At 29.5% G+C, this 18,426-nt stretch overlaps 1 protein-coding gene across 1 annotated transcript; it reads right to left on the reverse strand.

Moving 5' to 3' along the window:
- Positions 1-264: 264 nt before the first annotated feature.
- LOC123293943 (homeobox protein goosecoid) lies at positions 265-2,249 on the reverse strand. The gene is made up of 2 exons (XM_044874956.1): positions 1,637-2,249; positions 265-800 (listed from the first exon to the last, which is right to left on the reverse strand). Exons 1-2 carry the CDS (start codon positions 2,247-2,249, stop codon positions 265-267), a joined length of 1,149 nt encoding a protein of 382 aa, XP_044730891.1.
- Positions 2,250-18,426: the final 16,177 nt, after the last annotated feature.

An 18,426-nucleotide genomic window follows, 5' to 3' on the forward strand; every position in this document is an offset into this window, starting at 1 on the left:
TACTAGTATGCAATAGATATATACCCATTAGTGACGTCATATTTCGATTTGCTAAAAGGAGATGAGCAAACTTTGAATTCAATCTTTCATGCCTTATAACTTCTTCTTTTTTAATCACTTTTAATTTCACTTTCAAATTTTGCCATGGTACCAAGTCTAGTTTTACATTTTTATGGGTAATATGGCCAATTCGATATCAACGTTCTGCTGTCATGCACTCCTACTTGATACGAAAGCTTTTCCGATTGTTTTTATAAAATTATGCTACCAAATTCGATTACATGAAGAATCTGTTGAACTACCATAACACGCTGTCGGGATCTGATGATGAGAATTTATCGTCGCTGAATGATATTGGCTGTTATTACTATTATTGAACGATGACGTCGAATTGTGTGTATAGGGTGTCATAATAAATTGCGTTTGTTCCATTCCAAATGTATTAATATTCGTGCTACTTGTAACAATTGCATTATTTGGAATTTCTTTCACTTTTTGTTGACTTTTCGACATGGAATTACTTTTACTATTGTTATTTTGATTCAAATCATGACTACTTTGTAAACGTAATCGTTTATTTTTATAACGACGATTTTGAAACCATATTTTCACTTGCGTCGATGTTAATTTTAATGTGACAGCCATTTGTTCTCGCTCTGGTGCGGATAAATATCGTTGTTGCTTAAATCGACGTTCCAATTCGTACACTTGAGCTTGTGTAAATAATATTCGTGGTTTTCGTTTGCAACGTTGTCGTCCATTTTTACGTAATTCTGTTTTGGAACTGGTTACATGATTTTCTGAAAGAAAAGTAAAAAAAATTTTAATAAAATAAAATTAGAAATTTAGCTTAAAATATAGGCTTCAAGAAACTTGTTTCCTTGTTTATTTATAATTCAATCTTTTCGGAATTAATATTCATGTTAAAGTAATTTTGGATCTTTTTGGAATAAAATTTGCTAATCGTATTTCAATCACAACAACGCTTCGAAGATAAATTTTAATTTTTGTAGAAAAGTATTTCTTTCTGTGAGAGTTAGATTTAACCAAATTTTTATGACTGAAATCTGTCTTCATTTCTAGGTTCAAAATTAAAGAAATTTTTCTTGTCATTTCAAAAGGAAACATTTTTGATTCAGAAATCTTTTCCTGGCTATCTACTTTGACATAATTTTACATGTAAAAGAAAATCGAAAGTTGAAAAAAAGTGGCGATTAATTAAGAATGCAAAACTTGGGTTTGTTTAAGCCGAAATACAACTGTATTCTTTTGAAAGGTTCTGGCTGTAATTTAATTAAACATCTATGAAATGTTTTCGGGTGTATTAAACCGTTTCATTTTCAAACTTTCTACGTAAAAGTGTGTTTCGAAGTGCTAAATCAAAAAAATAAACAGTAAATTTTTGCCCTTCGTGTTGAAGTTAATTATCATTATTAAAACCAAGGCAGGGAAATCTTTATAAAATTTGAAATATAGAAATTCAAACACTTCAAAATATTCCTTCACAATCGAGAACTAGTTAATGATATTAAAAATTGGGTTGCAACCGGAGATGCAGACGGAAAAATTTTGCGCTTGAAGTTCTAAGACGAAAAGCAAATAAATTTGATAAACTAAAAATGTTATCACAACATACTTGGACTATCAAGTCGACTTCCCGTTACACATTCTTGTACATCACCAGTTCGATATTGTTCCACAAGACTTTCCGCACTATTTCCACGTTTTTCCGGTGTTGAAGTAAACGGCAAACATAACGTACTCAATTGTTGAACATGCGATGACGTTGTTAAACAATTACTTCCTGGCGTACTCATAAAATCGTTACCGTTCATTATCGTATTATCACTATTTATCACTTTTTGATGCACAGAATCACTAATATCCATTAAGCCTAATTCTGAACCAGAATTTTTCGATGATGAATCCATTGATGGAACAGTTTGTTGATAATAATAACCGTTATAATTCGTTGGAAAATATGGATCGTAAGGCATATGGGTGGCAAATTGATATGGAGCTGTTTGATCCATAATATTGGTCCCATATTGTTGTGCTTGCTGCCATGAATAATATCCATTCTCGTTGTCATTATCACAACGGTATGTCATATTATTATGAATAAATTCTTCGGCTTCTGTATCCGTAGTTTGATCAATGTTTAAGATATCTTTTACCGAAAATGGTGTCGTATAACAATTTGAAGCTGACGTTGAATCTGGTGTTGGTTCAAAAATTTGTTGTAACATTTTTTAATAATAAACACATCGATATTGAAATGAATAGGCCCTTTTTGTGCGGATGTGTATAACCTATGACCTAATGCGTTCAAATAATTAACGGCCATGTGGAATCTGTATGTATAAAGATTTGTATCCCCACTATTCCCATACAGAGAGGTCATCCTGAAATATAAAAATAAAATGATGTTTTATTTATTGACATGGGCGTAGTTAGGATGATTTACAAAGGTGGGTCAGTCACTCCTCTAGTTTAAGAGATTATCATTTTATAGTATTACAATCTTTCTTGTATGGTTTTCCAATCGGAAAGATTAATGAGATTATTCATTTTATGAAGGCAATTATGATGCTCCTTGAGAGGTCTTTACATCTACGCTCATGATTGTATGATTCACGTATACGAAAATTTCTTAATTGACATGAGCGAATTGTTTTTTGAGGTGTCTTATTTTCTGATTATCAAAAATACGTTTTTATTTATATGAATTCAATCGTATAGTCCAAGCAATTTAAGATGAAAGTTATCACATTTTATTTTTTTAAATTTCGACAAAAAGTTGGTTTTTTGGTGTTTGTTTGTATATATCTGTTCGTTCATGATCCTAAACGGATTGATTGATTCAAATGATTCTTAAGACATTTGTGCGTTTGAAATTTGTTCAACTGTTTAAGGATGACCAGATTTTTCAAATAATTTTGGGGGTCTTCGTATTGTCAAATTATAAATTCAATATATCCAGTGCTCCCACCCGGATATTAATTGTATTTAAGCTATCTTTATTTGTTTATAGAATCATAGAAAAGTATACTATAGTTTTAGACGTAAAAATTTAATCAATGAATCTACGGTAATGTCTCCACTAGAAATGTTTGAGTCCGAGTCACACTTCAGTACAAAAGTTGTATATACTTTAGTTATTTGTCAAAATCTTGTATTCAGCATTATAATCGTTAATACTTCAAATCGAGACTTAAAGCGGTAAGAAAAGCTAGAGCCTTTTATTTGTTTGAATTATGAAAGCATTTTAAATGTAATTTTTTTCCAAATAATTCAGTAGAAGACAATTTGTCCGTAAATACAACTAATACTATAAACATATATACCCTAAACTTTATCTTTTTAAGCAAGTTGGTCTATAAACCATCAAAATCAATTAAATCAGACTTTTCTGTAGATGAATAATAATTTATTACTCATTTAAAAAACACGCCCTAATTATTTGTTTCTAACCAATGAGAAACATCTATTTGAAAATCTTACTTTTGAATAATATGGTATATATAGTTAAAGTACCTATATAACACTGTTGCGTTTTTATATCATGTATATATGAAATATATCATGGTATACTAAGTTTAGTCCCAAGTTTGCAATGCTTGTCTGTCTGTCCACACGATAACTCAAAAACGAAAAAGGATATAAAGCTGAAATTTCATAGCGTGCTCAGGACGTAAAAACTGAGGTCGAGTAAATGAGCAACAGAGGTCAACTGAATCTCTGGTCTAGGTATAAAAGGTAATTTTGACCCAAAAATTACAAAAAACGGGTTTATGTACCGATTGGATGTATAGTTTCTGAGAAAATCGCTGTTTCTGTCCAATTTTGGATTATATCTTAAAAGCCAAGCATCCTATCATTAAATAAACGTTATTTTTTGATTTTTTGGGTCAAAATTATCTTATATTATCAATTTTATCGATATCGAAGGTTAAAAAAAATTTCCGATTTTTTGAAATTTTCTTAATGAATTTTATCGATATCGGAGACAAATTTCTCCAGTTTTTGCAATTTCTTCAAGGGGTACGAAGGGATAAATCGGGTTTATGTATTGATTAGATACATAATTTTGTAGAAGATCACTCTGTCCAATTTTGCATTATATATTAAAAACCTGGATGCGATCATTAAATAAACCCGATTTTTTAATTTTTTGAGTCAAAATTATCTTATATTCCGTAGGACCCATCTTGTCAACCGTTACAGATAGAACAAAATGTAAAAAATATTCCTTTAAAAAAAAATAAACAACTTTTGTTTGAAACATTTTTTCGTAAACATCAAAGTTTATCCTTGAGTGCGCAAATTAGGTGCTATCTACTTGCATGACGTAAAAAAACCAACGATTCCATAATCATCACTGTCCTTACATGGTATTTCAACAATTAGCTCAGTCAATTGTTTGTTGTCACTTGTTATTTGAAATGGTTTCTTATAAAATATACCGCATAGCACTTGAAAATTGTGAATATTTATAGTTTTCTTTTACTACCTACCTTTCAAAATTCGAATCTGAATTGCAATTCCATCAAAGCTCTTCATTTATGTGCAGTTTGGAAAAATTCTACCATACGAATATTTTTTTCGCATGCCCCTCTTACAACGAAGCGAATAAAAATTGCTTGCCAAAAAGATGAGACAAAATATGTAATTACTCTTTATCCTTAAATAAAGTAAGCTTGAAAAACGCTTCGTTTTATAAAATATGATATATCTCGAACAACCTCTTAACGTTTGTCGAGATAATTATGAAACATTCTATATAAAATATTTTAAGCCTGGTATGTTATGTATTTCCTAAACATTACCAGCTAAATTTTATGTAAACACTGTGTATATATTTATTTAAATGAAAGAACTTGTTAAAATATTAATGGTACTCTTGATTGAATTTCTTGAAGCGTTTCCTAAATATTGCTTGAATTATATGAAAACTTGTGAAAATAAAAAGTAACTTCTTATTCTTTAATTTAATAGATTATTTTCTAAAACGTACATTGCTTCTATTTAAAGATTTTTAAAAGTTTCAGAAATGTAACAAAATTTTTTAGTTTAGGTACTAAACGCTATTTTTACTACTTGCAAGGGACATATTTTGCACAACCGATATACATGAGCTACATTTCCCGGAGAATGAAAACAATGGAAAAAGAGTATTTTAACCAAACATTTCGTTAGAAGATCAGAGCCATTGGACAATGCATATCAAGAAAAATTTTATATTATGTATATATCTAATAATATTAATATCAAATATCTGTATATATTATTATATTTATATTGTATTCATAATTTGATTGAATATGTTTACATATCAAAAAATGATGATTTATTTCTATTTAATTAAAACTATTTAATAATATTTAATTACATAAATTAATTTTATTTTCATGACGTCATATTTACTAAATATCCTTTGTAGAAAATTCGATAACTGAAAAAAGGTTGGTCAAACGACTCTCTACTTTGGAAATTTAGTCTTGGCCATTATAAAATTGACTGGCGTGAATATAATCGATTTTTCCACTAACGTATCGAACCACGTATCCCAGGTACGGTAAATGAATGTTATGAAAATAATAAGAGATCAGAGGGTAAATTTAAGGTTCAAGCACCCATTCTATTCCTAACGACAATGACTTGGCGGCACTGCGTTCAAAAATATTCATATTCATTAATCTGTCTTTCAAATAATAGAATCGTGAAGGATTTTCCAGTTTGATTAACACTATACCTATGCCTAGAAAAAGGTGCCCAGGCGCTCTAAATCTTTTAGCTAAATTGTGGAGCCATGAATTTAATTGCAATAAGTGCTCAAATTTTACATATTTATTAATTCGTTTTACAGAATTAAATCCAAATTATTTAAAAACTCTCAATAGTGACATGTTCTTAGTGTGTAGATATTTATATTTGCAATTGTTTAATCATTCATGAGTGTAGTCTGAATTATTCGAGTGACATGAAGGCGTATACATATGCTAGATGTTTGCCCATTTATCACCATCAACAAAAGTAAAAATGTATTCGTAAGACCATCCCGGACTGAGTGCTGTATTGCAAATGTTGAAAGTTTGTATACGTTGATTCTAATTTGATGTGACTGTTATGCTAGTTAGGTTACATTCAAATTTGGATCTAATCAGTGCTTTCTGAATAAAACATTGACTACATTTTTGTTCCAGAAGGATGCCTTTCTAGGAAATTGAAAATGGAAATTTTAAAACACAAGTGTTTGAAAAAATAGGTCAGAAAAAGACACCAAGAAAAACAAAAAATATACTCAAGAAAAGTTGATCTCAGAAAAAACAGTAAATAAAGATTCCGGGAAAAATATAAATAAAATAGGCCTCGTAATTAATTTCGATTATCATTTTTAATTTTTATGAAAAACTTATTAGAATATTTGGCTAGCCCCTTGATTGCGTTCACTCACTGATCTACGGGTGGACCATGCCTTCAAGAAGGTCAAGATAGGTCAGGTCTGCGGGTTTTTGAGTCACCCAATTGGGAAACTGCCAGAAACTAATATGTAGAAAATTTGGCGTTAAGGCGTTACAAATTCCATCCGCGGTATGCTTAGTGCTAGTCCGCAGTTGTGATGGGCTGGTGTAGTGCATGGTATATGTATGAACAAGGTGCACTCAGACTCTGAAATTGACGAACTGATAAATGAAATTATCAGCGGAAAGGTTATAAAACACACATATGGTATCACAATGGGCTCTGTAGCCTAAGTGTGTCCTTTGTGGACAGCCAATATAACCTAACCTAACCTAACTTTGATACTAGAGACAAAAACGTTAAAGAAGCCTTATTTTGTTAAAGGAAGTACATAGGAAATTTTTGGTGCAAATTCCATGCAGAATTTGGTTGTAAAAGTCTATCGTTAATTACTTGGAACATCCTGTATAAAAAAAATTCCACTAACAACATTGTTAAACCGGAAAAACGACATGGCCTTGATAACTGCGTAATAAATTCAAACAGCATAGATACAAACCAGCGAATAAAAATACATTTATATTTGATAAGATAGAACAAGATGTCGCTTCAAAAAAAAACCTTGTATTCCTCTCACTAGTGACACGATACCATTTGGTTAGATAAAAACAACGTATTTCTAAATGAGCTACTGGATAGTCTGATGATTTCTGAGGGGTTCTTATTACTTGCATACCTTATCTACCAATAAAAACATGCAGCAACCACTTTGTGGTGAGTTTTTCAGTCCGGGATGGCAGTATTCTGGTGCTAAAGGGTAAACAACATTGCTTGGACTGACCTTTAGTATTGGAGTGAATGAATTATGAGAAAAACAAACCCACGAAACAAACAAAACTCTCATATATTCATTCACAAATACTTGGTATGCACATATGGAAGCAGGGGCGGTTTGGTACTAGAACATTCCATCGTTGGTACTCTAGAAATTGTTAATTGACTATCTTTTTGGCTGTTCAAATTTAAGCCTACATGAAATAAAGAAGCTAACGGAAACTATATCTTCTTTTGCTTATCCTAATCTAAAGATGATCCAAATGAAAAAGATTGAGAAACTGAAATTTGATCACCTTTAACAAATCTAAAAATTCTAAAGAATTCGCAGTGTCTTTGAAAGTTGTTTGATGTCACGTAAAATTTGAGGCAAAGTTTTTCTCTAATGATATCTACTAATTAAATTTTTTAAATTTTCCGATTTTAATAGGGTAAAAAAAATTATTAAATAAAATAAATGTTTTCAAAACAATTTTTAAAATTTGTTACCTCAGAACTTTCGACTGGGTGAACCTATTTTGATGATTCTTTATCTATGTTCCATTTCATTTTGGTTCATTTCTGACAACGTTATTCATGAGAAAACCATAAAAGTAATAAATTTGCATTAAGTATGCACGACAAGAGGACAAGTAAAAAAATAACGATAATATAATGAATGTAGTTAAAATTATTGTTATTTTTGGAGTCGGTGTCAGCCAAGCTAATGTAGCAAACTGTTCTGTCATAGTTGTTTCCTTGGCTGACACCGACTACAAAAATAACAATAAAATTAACTACATTATCTATATTAAATTAACTACATTATCGTTATTTTTTTACTTTTTAGTGCATATTAATTTGTTTTGGAAAAGTTTTTCTTTTGAAGTCGGTTTTCTTTTTGTAAAAAGTATTTTTTATAAAATTTTGCTATTTTATAAAACTAAAAGCTTTGAAATGAACAATATCATTGACTTTTGTCCTTTTTTGTTTGTTTGTAAAACTTAAAACAATTGTCAATAATTTTGATTTTTTTTTATTTTGTGTGGGAGCCATTCAACTATTACCTAAGCGGGCATAGGGCTTTAATTATAAAACAATAAAAATGATTTCAAAACAATTTGTACAATTTATATTACTATTTTATTATAGAATACCGACTTTCTTAATTAACTGTTTTGATATTTAATAACATTTTAGAAAATAATTTTACGTATTAAATCATTTTTAATCGAATGGAGAGTTCATAATTTTCCTTGTTTGTTCACTTAGGAAAGGGGAGGGTGTCTAAAATCAAGTAGAGCTTACTTACGTAATACTTGAATATATTTCACGGATATGACACGATAATCTTTAATTTCTTTGTTTGCTTTTTGGAATACTGTTATACATAAGTTTCGTTATAAAGTTTTAACCGAGGCTCGAGTGGCAAATTTATTTCGAATTTTGTTTCGATAATGTTTTTTTATTAATAAAATCGAAAATTTGCATATAATTTTACAATCGAGAATTACAAAATTTCTACGATTTGTTCTTGCATATTGTATTGTTTTTGACTTTTTTTTTATAATCGTTCAGGTGTGAAATTGTCAAAGTATGAAAACATGAAAATTGGAGTACTATAAATATGACACTGACGACACTATTAAAACCTCATTTTTGCACAGCCCGGCGTACGATACCGTTCCGTTCTTTCTATAGTAAGCGTGGGAATTTTTAATATTTATTATAGATTTAACAGGGGAAAAAATATAATTAAATTTTACGATCTATTAAATGTATCGCGAGCTATTCTGTCACCGTTAATACAGTAATTTACTTAATTTGTTATAAACAAATTTGAGTGTATGTTTTTTAAACAATTATAAATCTTTCAACATAATTATATTAGTTTTATAATACACTTTGGTATTCTTCATTTTGCCATGGATGTTTTAATAGAATAGATAGCTTACAGTTGATTGATATCATGTATTAAATTTATTATTGTCATTTTGAACCACATATTTCTTTTTTTGGTTAACCATGGGTAACAAATTTAAAATATGTAAATACTTCTAGAATTTCTTTTTATTTCTTTACTTGAGCTGAGTACTAAATGAAAAATAAAATGAATTAGAAAGATTACAAAATATGAAATTTCTTGCCTTTGTTTTACAGGTAATATATTGGATTTTAACTGATTGCCTACATTAGAGATTTCGAGGGAAACAAAAATTTGGAAATAAGACAATAATTGTTCGTGAGATTTGTGAATTTGTATGAAAGCGAGACAAACAAAGTATTTGCATCTCACGACGTCTTTAGAATTTCAGTTTAGCCATTGACTTTTATCTCCCGAATAATAAAGATGGTGTTATTATTTAACGTGTCTTTGAATGTGTGTGATTGTTTTGGGGCATCGTAGATTTTTTTGATAGGTAATTTGTTTGAGATAGTTTTTAGCTATGTTTCAAATACGAAGCTTAGAGTTACGTACTCGATAACAAAAACCCCGAAAAAAGGAGATGATATTCTAACGGATGAGCAGATTTTTTTTCTTGAAACATAGCAAAGCACACTTTTGATCAAATTATTATTCAAACGATCATCCGTTTAGGAGCTGATGCCACAAACGAATCGATCGAACCTGATTTTATGTTGGGGGGTTTCTTTAAATTTATAATTTTATATTAATTAACTTTATAATAGCATGGAATTTTTCTAAATTTAAAGTAAGTATGCAGATCGTAAAATCAGCAGCGGCTAGGCTGTAATTGTGGAAGAAACATGAGATTATAAACTAGATAAGGAAGAATACTTATAATTACGTTTTGTTTCTGGTTGCTTTGATGACTTCTATAATTCATACAGTAGAAGTAGTATAGAAGGAAAACAAGCTATCTAAATGTGATTTAAACATCGATGAATGTTTGATAATATGGGAATATGAACATTGAATATAGCTTTTCGTTATCTGTACATAATAACTTACATGCGTTTCTTTTTTTTTTCTACACTAAGAACTTTCTTTTTGTTTATGAAATATTCACCGCCTCATTGCGGTAGTTTTGACTTGGATCTTCTAAATTTTAGGCTTTTTGTTTTTAAATTGAAATACAATTCGAAAATCTTTAACAATCTTAATGCTAACATTATTATCTTGAATAATTTCGGCAAAAATCTAGAACAGTGATTCGAAAATGTGACTTTATTCATTCACAGTCACAGGTGTGAATTATAAATAAATGAAAAAGCTTCTTAATAAGCCTATTCACACAGTGCGTGAGTTTTATTGGAGGCGTTTCCATGGTAACGATACACTACTTTAATTATAGAATGGTATGGATGCATATATAATTGCATGGATTGCATTTAAGACTTACATTGAAAATTTAATATTATTGTCTCACAAATTAAAAAAAATAATTATGATAATTTACATTTGAAAAATAATATTTGTGCAATTTGATTTCTTATTTTCACAATTTTTAATGCATTTAGTTTAATTAATTAGTGTTTTTCAATAATTTTAATTTGACATTTTCTATAACATTAGCATGTAAAGAATTACAAATTAGTCATAACAGTTTCCTTTATCGCCAAAATTTTTCACTGGAAGCGCAGAGATCGTTTTTATTGTCCCTACGATGACTACGCACTCAACGAATACTGAAACCCGCGAATAAAATCTATTCATAAGAAAGTAAATTTCTAGTATTGTTCCCGAAAATTTCAAGATTTTGATAAAAATTATTTCATGATAAAATTTAATTATATGGATTGAGACACCTTAAAACACAGCTATACAATCCTTTTTTTGGAAGATTTTTCTCGTTTATCCGCGTTGTCCTATCTATATGTGAATACATATATTTATATTTACAATATGCTTGCAATGTATTACAAACCCAAGGGATCTGTTGCCTGCCCTTAAAATGTAGTCCTGTGTATTACATTTTAAAGATGATATATTGGACATTTAAAAAGTAACAGTTTTTTTTTTTTGCTTCTAAATATTTTTTTGTTTGGGTTATAAATTTGTTTAAATAATTGGTATGGCGCCACCAAAAACACTTCGTTATTATACATTAAATAAGGTTAGGATATTTTAATTTATGTGCTAATTTTTTTGATGTTTTTGTACTGAAACGGAACTCTTGTTGATAAAAACATACATTTTGATATTTTGAGTCTAAGAGAAATTTTTCTATTTTTATTAAAATTTTATCTCTGTATAAAATTTGATGATGATTTTTCGACATAGATTGTTTAAATAGTAAGATTCGTAGGTTGTGAAAATGTAAACCAAACGAAAAGAGCCAAATTATATAAATTTCACATGTATGCCAAAAAAGGCAAACAAGCTTCTGGAAACAAATGCAACATATTTCAGTTTTTAAAAATTTCTCACAACCAGAAGCTAGAATCGTGATTATTAGATGTTATTTTAAGTAGCTCATGCGATTAGTCATTTCATCTCCTATACTTTCATACTTTCCCCGAATGCCGACAAAAATCTGTTAATAGAGAAACAAATCGAAATTCTATTTACTTGTTGCAATATTTCAGTATTTAACTTAATATTGACCGTCCATGCTTTCTGTTCCGATAGGGTTAGTTTTATTTTTTTAAGATCGAAGATCCAGAAGATGTTATTTACCTGTTGGTTCTGAATCGTTTCGTTTTAAGGGGACTTGGAAATACAGAATTTAGCTTTTTTATACAGGGGTGTCTTCATGGTCAAACTGTTGACAATTTTGCTTTTTTTATTGTCAAATATATTATTTCTTCACATTCTTGTTCTTGGCTGTAAAAAGTACTTTTTAGTTAAAAAGTTTCTACCAAAACAATTTTTAATCTCCAAATTCACAAACTAATAATTTTTTTACAGGTTCTTATTAATTAGGTGCCTACCTATCGAAGATTTAGGAAAAATAATTTTCAAACTTTTTACGTCGGCAAAGGAGGTGAATCTGCCACACAAATATGTATTTCCATTTAAAAGAACAAAAAGGTCACCCACTCTGTTTGACCATGAAAACGACCCGTGAAAAAGAAAACAAATACTGTCCATTCCTCTTTAAAATGATTCGATAAATGTTTTTGCGTTATTTTATTTTCCATTCCGTTTTCGTATCTTAAGAATGGACGCCTTTTAAAAAATTATTCCAGTATTACTTAAATTGATATGAGTAATTATAAATATGTTTGAAATTTCGAAGTCTAATTGTCTTTCGAAGTCATAAATTTCGATTTTTCCCCCAATTTCCTAGATCAGGATATTGGGGCAAAAATCGAAATTGATTTCGAAATATCCTCGAGTTCTCATTTATTATCTTCGATAATATTTATATTGCGAAGTCATATTTAACAAAATTATAGTAATTTTAGAAAAATAACTTGACTTTCAGAAGATAGGAACTTTTGTTTAATGAACTAGAAGTAAAAACGTTCAGTATCACAAAAAGTAAACAAAATTTTGAAAATGAATATTATAATGATATTAATTTACTTTCAAAAAACTATGACGTATATCAAAAAATGAGAACGCTAAAGCTATAGGCGCCTTTAATTTTGTTAAAAAACATTCTGACAAATTGAATACGAGACGATGTTTTTAAGTCTTGGAAATGTTTCGAATATTTTATGTATCATTTAAAAAACACCACGCTATATGTGTGAGGTATATTAATATTGTGTAGCTTTTTTTTTTTCAAAAAATTATTGTTACATTAAACAGATGACCATGCTCGAAACATTTAAGCCAACCACGCACGGCATCATATATAGCGTCATTTTAAGATTAAAAATCGATCAAGTGTATGTTCACGGACTCACGCAACTTTTGGGTTCTGTAGTAATATCAATAGTAACAAAAACTGTATACAATCAAGGGATAAGATATCGAACGAAATGAAAATAATATTTTCGAAGCCAAATGGGTTTTTTTATAAAAAATAGTAGGTAGTTGGAAATCTTAACCGGTAATAAAAATGCCATTTTTGAGAAAATTTAATTGATAAAGAAAATAACATATACTTTAAAGAAACTTCCAACACAAAATCAGATCTGATCGATTCGTCTGTGGCATTGTAGCTTAACCGACTTTGTTTTTCTAAATTTTGTTTTGAAGGCAAATTGATCGAGAGTGCGTTCGAAGATTATCATCTTTTTTCTACTTATCGGTTATGGAGCCCTAAACTCACACTTCAAACATAGCTAAGAACACTCTCGATTAAATTATTTTTCAAACAAATCAAAAATAATCGCGATCGGTTCAATCGGATACATAGATACACAGACACGTTACTTATAACACTCTTTGTTGGTAGGGAGTTAAATAAAATAAGTTGAAGTTTCAAACGTGACCCTAGTCGGTCATAAAGAGTTGCGAAATGCATTCTTTTAGGTAGCTCCATTTTTATCTTTACGAAAGTTGCGAGCTTCCTGCCTTTTTTTCGTGTAACTTAACCTTGTAACCTTGTCAGTAACTATATGACCGCACTTCGACATTACACTTCGACCTCGGTTGAACTTCAATTTTCTTCGTGACCAAACTTACATTTATTAATCTTCCTAATGGCAGAAATTGACATTTTACTTCATTACGAGAACTAAATGAGAAACGCAAATTAATAAGACCAAGTTATGTTCTTTTAATAAATTAGAAAATGGAAGCTGGGCTTGGTATCTTTAGAAAAAGCGATAGAAAACAAACTATACAGCTTTAGAACATAGAAGTAAGAACGGCTTTTTAATTTTATTGAAGTATATTTAAGGATTCCTCGCTAGACTACGGAACCATAAAATAATTTCGTGTAATGCAAGTCGATTTGTCCGTCATGTCTGTCAATTTATAGCAGTCCCGTCCATCATTTTAAAAGTGAAATAATATATCTTTAACTCAGAATCACTGACGATTACCACGGCTGCTACAGCTTAGTTAGCTGACTAACTGCGTTTGGAGTTGAATAATGTTTGATATAAAACAATATTTAGAATATTTTTAATGTTTATTTAAATATTATATTTAATCGTACGTAATTTATAAGGTGAGGGATTCGGAGTTGGATTCTCCTGGAACTAGTTTTCATGTAATAAAATCTTAAAATTTTAAACTACATTGTCGTGCTTTATATAGCAAGTTTTGATCCCGATCTTGGTTTTGCAACAGGACTCTTACAAAAGTCCTTAATTTAATCAAAAGTACTTAAATTTTTCTTTGCTAATCGCTAGTTTCGAGAAAATCTCTTTAGCTGTTTGGAGATCATCATCCCTTTTCACCAGGTCCGTAGCTAGGGCGTGGCAAAGCAGGGCAAACACAGGCAAATTTGGTCCGATCTTATTGGAATTTTTTTTAAAACCCACTAATTTCGGGTCATTCTTTACAGCTATGATGTCAATTTTTTGTTAGTTATCACTTATGTGCTGTATTCCGGAACCAAGACTCCACATTCTTGAAACCTATTAGAGCTAGGTTAATTTTGGTTAGAAATTTGAAAAGTATGACCAAAATTTAGTAGAATTACATACTTAGCTTATCAAAATAGAATAAAATTTGAATGCGATAGAGCAAAATTTAATTTTTTGGATTTTGATGACGTCATAAAGTTAAAAAATTCGATTTTTTTATAGCAAAGGCAAATTTGATCCGATCTTATTGGAATTTTTTTTGAAACCCCATAGTTTTGGTTCATTCTCTTCATCTGTGATGTCAGTTTTTCGCTAGCTATCACTTATGTGCTTTTTTCCGGGACCAGGACTCCACATTCTTGAAACCTATTGGAGCTAGGTTAATTTTAATCACAGATTTGAAAAGTATGACCTACATTTAGTAGAATTACATACTTGATTTATCAGAATTGGATACAATTTGGATGTGATAGAGCAAATTTAAATTTTTTGGAGTCTGCAGACGTCATAAAGTTAAAAAATTCTATTTCTTCGATAGCACGGGCAAATTTGATCCGAAATAAAGGAATTTTTTTTGAAAAACCACTAATTTTGTAGTCAGAAGGACAGATGGCAGGCTGGACAAATGAACGCAGAAACGTTAATGAACTAATTAGGCGATTTTATGAATACGAAAATTATGATTGTAGTATCAATATTTCTTAACTTGAGACTAAACTTAATATACTCTGATATATTTCCTATATAGGGTATAACAATAAATTGGGCTAATATTCTTAAATTAAAATGCACTTATTCATCGCATAGGATTCTCAATACTTATTTGAAATAATTGTGTAAAAAACTAAATAATTTTATTGTTACTTGTGAAATATTGGACAATGGATATTTATTGTTTTATTGTAATTTATCCTTCTGGTAAATAGTATCAATTACATATCAATATCTACATAAACACATGGTCCAGAAAAATACTGTATTGTAATTATTGTCGAAAAAAAAAATATAAGGTTAGTGTTAAAATTATAGACCCCCATATGAGAGGTCGAATTTTTTATTTTATTTTAAGGATAGTCATAATAAAACATCAATTGTTACTTAGACACTTTTTTTATATTTTCAAATAAGTTCTCAAAGAAGAATTTTATTTTGATTTCCTACTTTTGAAATCTATTAGAATTTTATTTGATACAAGTTGATTTAAATAACTTTATAAATAATTACACTAGTCAAAAAGAGAATAACTACAGAGTCCTGTTTTTGTAAAAATGAAACATGAAAATATATCGGGAAACAAATTTTTTTAAGGCAGATTCTGGTATAGCAGATCATTGTGAAAAAAAATTTAAGAAGTCGTATAAAGAATGAAAGTTGTTCAAAATGCAAACTTTTAAAACATTCCTCGGGATTATTTTTTCAGGTCCTGCAATCCAAAATGTTACAAATTTGTTTTGTTTAAGGAAATATGCAAGGATTTAATAATACTAAGGATTTCAACAAAACTTTTTAAAAACATTTTTTGATGAAAAAAGTTTCCAAAAATCAAAAAAAGTTCCTAGGTCACCGGGCTATTATTTTATCGTTCAAAGTTGACTATTTCTATATCAAAAAATTTAGAGAGTGTTATAAAAAGCTATCTAAAATATTTAGACAATCTTGTAGTTTATAATAATACCTTAAAAATATAAGATGGCCGATGATATAAAAACAAAATTTTAATTTAATAATGAGTTCATCGAAGGTACATCATTTGAAGACAAGAGTTAGAGAAATGATGGTTGAAGAGCGATATCTATATTATCAAATCTATTAGCAGCACTTGCACACAATATATTATATATTTGCGTGGCATTGTAAAGCTAAAAATAACACATTATTTGACTACAAAGCATGTATTTGGTTTATGTATGGACAGTACAATTAACCAAAAATTTTTATAATACTTTAGGGAAACAATCACCTTAAGCTTTAACAGATACAATAACTTGATTATGTGCTTTTTACTAAGTCAAATAGATCAACTTCTATTCATAAAATAAGTAAATTCCCTTTTAACAACAAATTGGATCATATTACATAATATCCAATATTTTACACATTACAAGCAGGGAATGCGTCCAGTAAAGAATGACCAAAAAGCATGTTTAAATTTAGGACGTGTTATCAATATTGTATGATGTGTAGTTTATGTACATCATGTAAATTTACAGGCGCCACTACACTACTGGACCACATAGGTCTAGCCTTAATGTCTCCTAATTATTACTCTGTTTATCATTTACATATTATATTAATAACAAACAAACACTCCTGTGGGAAGAAACATGCCTGTTTTTTTGTTGTTGTTGATAAAATGCAATATTCATGTATTTAGTTTAGAATTATTATCTTCGAAAAAAATATTTTTTTTATTGGTTAAGTGGTTTTTTTCTATTTAATTATTATGTTGTAAAGAAAAAAACTGATAGAAGTGATTAGACAAAGGTTTATTATTTACATTGGGCCTGCTGAAACTACAAAAAACCAAATCCTTTACCTTATTAAAAAATATTTACTATGCTGTACTTCAGTTTCACTTCGCTTTTGCCACCTTTTCTATTTTGAAACTCAACCTGATTTTGATCTAAAATATCATTCACCATATTATAGACAATCATAAAATCATTAGATTTCTGACACAATAGATTTCTGATGTTCAATATTTCAGGGAGAATATTGAGGAAGCTAAAGCCGAATTAACACATGAGACGGTATAAGGTCGGACTTCACCCGGCTCATAACCAGACGAGATATTTTTTTAAAGAAATTATATTGATTTGTAATCACGCCTATTATAGTTTTCTATCGAAAAGTGTTCATGGCAATTTTTAATTTAAAAAATTGAATCAATTTTTTACATGAACAGTTTTTTGCAGGCAAGCTCATACCATTATGTTCGTTATTAATTTATCTTTCTTGTGATATAAATTTCGATTGGTTAACAGATCGGTGTAGAACTTTTCATACCATATGATCAAGTAAGTCAATAAAGGTGACTACACCGATCGATCGATTAACCGATCGAAATTGGTATCAGAAGAAACATGATTTAATTACGAAAATAATGGTATAAATAATGGCTCACCTGCAAAAAACCGTTCATAGAAAAAATTGATTTAAATTAATTTAACTAAAAATAACACTTTTCGATAGAAAAACTATTATAGAGGTGTAACTATGTCTCATCTGATAATCAGAAAGGTGAAGATCGACCTTAAACCGTCTCTTAGACTATATGTTCTTACTATTTGTACAGTCATTTAAAGCCCCTTTTTTAAAAAACCAAAGAAGTTAAGTTCAGTTATAGAGTAATTCACAAAATTTAAAGCTACGGCATAGCTTCGATTGATTGATTCACGAAATCTTTCATTGATTCATACTGAAAGGTCAAATCCAATTCATATTAGATTATGGTAGAAGCGCAGAGTAAATTCAATTTTGTTAGCTATCATGATAAATGTACGTGCGTCATTCTACGATCAGAGGTAATATGTGCAGTAATCATTATTAAAACAAATGAAAACAAACAATTGACTGAGTTTATTGTTGAATACATGTGACATATATAACTGATATAGTACATATTATAAAATTTCCGCCTAATTGGCGCCTTCACGGGTAAACAGTGATGTTAACGAAAAAATGTTTCAAACAAAAGTTGTTTATTATTTGATAAGGAACATTTTGAATTTTTGTTCTATCTCTAACGGTTTA

This window comes from Chrysoperla carnea, chromosome 1 (assembly GCF_905475395.1).
Source record: "Chrysoperla carnea chromosome 1, inChrCarn1.1, whole genome shotgun sequence".
In the NCBI taxonomy this organism is placed as follows: domain Eukaryota; kingdom Metazoa; phylum Arthropoda; class Insecta; order Neuroptera; family Chrysopidae; genus Chrysoperla; species Chrysoperla carnea.